The 2,315-nt window shown below is 43.8% G+C and overlaps 1 protein-coding gene across 3 annotated transcripts in view; it reads left to right on the top strand.

The window, feature by feature from the left end:
* DHDDS (dehydrodolichyl diphosphate synthase subunit) overlaps nucleotides 1-2,315 on the top strand; it is a 33,992-nt gene that overhangs the window by 11,793 nt on the left and 19,884 nt on the right. For all 3 annotated transcript variants that reach the window (XM_006777499.2, XM_006777500.2, XM_006777501.2), the window contains exon 5: nucleotides 1,960-2,076. In XM_006777499.2, coding sequence (XP_006777562.1) covers nucleotides 1,960-2,076 — 117 coding nt within the window. The remainder of the gene's footprint in view (nucleotides 1-1,959; nucleotides 2,077-2,315) is intronic.

The following is a 2,315-nucleotide window of genomic DNA, read 5'->3' as shown; positions in this document are numbered from 1 at the left end:
ATTCTTTTTTTTTTTTAAATTTCAGCGAGGAAGGGAGAGGGAGAGAGAGATAGAAACATCAATGATGAGAGAGAATCATTGATTGGCTCCCTCCTGCACACCCCCCAACTGGGGATCGAGGCATGTGCCCTTGATCGGAATCGAACCCGGAACCGTTTGGTCCACAATCTGACACTCTATCCACTGAGCCAAACCAGCTAGGGCTAGGTATTCTTATTTATGTTTTGCTTTGATTGTGCATACATTTGTCTACTGTAGCTCCAGTGGGTTCTCAAAAATAGGTGATTAGATCTTGTTTTACCTTTAAAGAAATGTGGTTGAGGGTTCAAGGATGCATTGACTGTGGATGTGGCCTTCAGCTCTGGATCAGTGTTCTCCAGGACCTGCCGGAAACCCCCACTCTACAGTATACGTCTTGTTATTAAGCTTCCATTTCCCAAACATTAGTTGTTCAGTTTCTCCATAGCCTTCCCGGTAGAGAAGCGGGTTGGGTGACAGTGAGTTCATGCTCACTGCCTTTTGGGAGCTGCTGTATAGAGGCAGTGTAACGTCAAGATGAGGAGGAGAAGCTCTGGAACCAGACTCCCTCGGTTCAAATTCTGGCTTTCCACTCACCAGCTTCTGATTTTGAGCAAATCACCCAACTTCCCTGTGTCTTAGTGTCATCATCTGTAAAAGGGAAATGATAATGATATCTGCCTCCAGGGTTGGTATAAGGATGGATGGTGCAGATGTCTGAAAAGTGGTTAGACCAGCCATGGGCAAACTACGGCCCGCGGGCCGGATCTGGCCCGTTTGAAATGAATAAAACTAAAAAAAAAAAAAGACCGTACCCTTTTATGTAATGATGTTTACTTTGAATTTATATTAGTTCACACAAACACTCCATCCATGCTTTTGTTCCGGCCCTCCGGTCTAGTTTAAGAACCCATTGTGGCCCTCGAGTCAAAAAGTTTGCCTACCCCTGGGTTAGACCATTGATTGGCACTTAGTAATCATATAAGTATTTTAGATGTCACGATTATTATATTTTGCCAGAAGATACAAAAGTAACCAATAGTACAGCTCCTGCCCTTGAGGAGTTTATTTAGTTGTCAAAATGAGACAAACAGCCCTAGCTGGTTTGGCTCAGTGGATAGAGCATCGGTCTGCAGACTGAGAGTCCCGGGTTCAATTCCAGTCAGGAGCACATGCCCAGGTTGCGGGCTCAATCCCCAGGAGGAGGTGTGCAGGAGGCAGCCAATCAATGATTCTCTCTCATCATTGATATTTCAATCTCTCTCTCCCTCTCCTTTCCACTCCCTGAAATCAATAAAACTATATTTTAAAAAACTAAAATAAAATAAAATTGAAGGCAAGCTAAACAGCCCATTTTCTTGTCTAAATGTGGAGACTGGCCCTCATTTTCTGTAGATATGTTTGCCTTATGGGACTGTGATCTCAGTATAACTAAAATATCTCAGGTTTTAAGGGAAAGCAAAAGTCCTGACTAGCCTATAGAAGTTAATATTTTAAAGGGTGGGGGTCATGCAGAAGGCAGCCGATGGATGATTCTTTCTCATCATTGATGTGTCTCTCTCTCTCTCTCTCTTCCCATCTCTGAAATCAATTAAAAAACAAACAAACATTTCTTTTTTTAAAAGGAGTTTGGATTTTCAAATCAAACAGACCTAGGTTTCAGTTTTGACACAACGCTGATGTCTGTATGATCTTGGGCAGTCTCTGTCTGACTATCCTATCTGAGTGTCAGTTTCCCTCTGTAGCATGGGGAATGTGGCGAACTCCTTTCAGAGTTCTTAGGCGGGGAGGGGCGGGGATGCAGTGAAATAATACATTTAGGACAGTGCCTGACACGCAGGAAAGCACTCAAAAACTGCTAATTCAGTGTCATCTAAGCACCCTGCTCTCTCCAGCTCAGCAGGTGCTGTGTCCCAACCCTGCCTCCTTTTCCCCAATCAGGGAGAAATTGCAGAAGCATGGAGTATGTATCCGGGTCCTCGGTGATCTGCATTTGTTGCCCTTGGATCTCCAGGAGCTGATTGCACAAGCTGTGCAGGCCACCAAGAACTACAACCAGTAAGTTTTTGGATTTCCCCTTGGGGACCTGAATTAGTCTTTGACTCCCTCTACTGCAGCGGTTCTCAACCTGTGGGTCGAGACCCCTTTTCACAGAGGTCGCCTAAGACCATCGGAAAACACATATATAATTACATATTGTTTTTGTGATTAATCACTATGCTTTAATTATGTTCAATTTGTAACAATGAAATTGGGGGTCACTACATGAGGAACTGTATTAAAGGGTCGTGGCATTA

This window comes from Myotis davidii, unplaced genomic scaffold, assembly GCF_000327345.1.
Source record: "Myotis davidii unplaced genomic scaffold, ASM32734v1 scaffold149, whole genome shotgun sequence".
In the NCBI taxonomy this organism is placed as follows: domain Eukaryota; kingdom Metazoa; phylum Chordata; class Mammalia; order Chiroptera; family Vespertilionidae; genus Myotis; species Myotis davidii.
The sequence above is the reverse complement of the archived record's forward strand: the minus strand, read 5'-3'. Positions and strand labels throughout refer to the sequence as shown.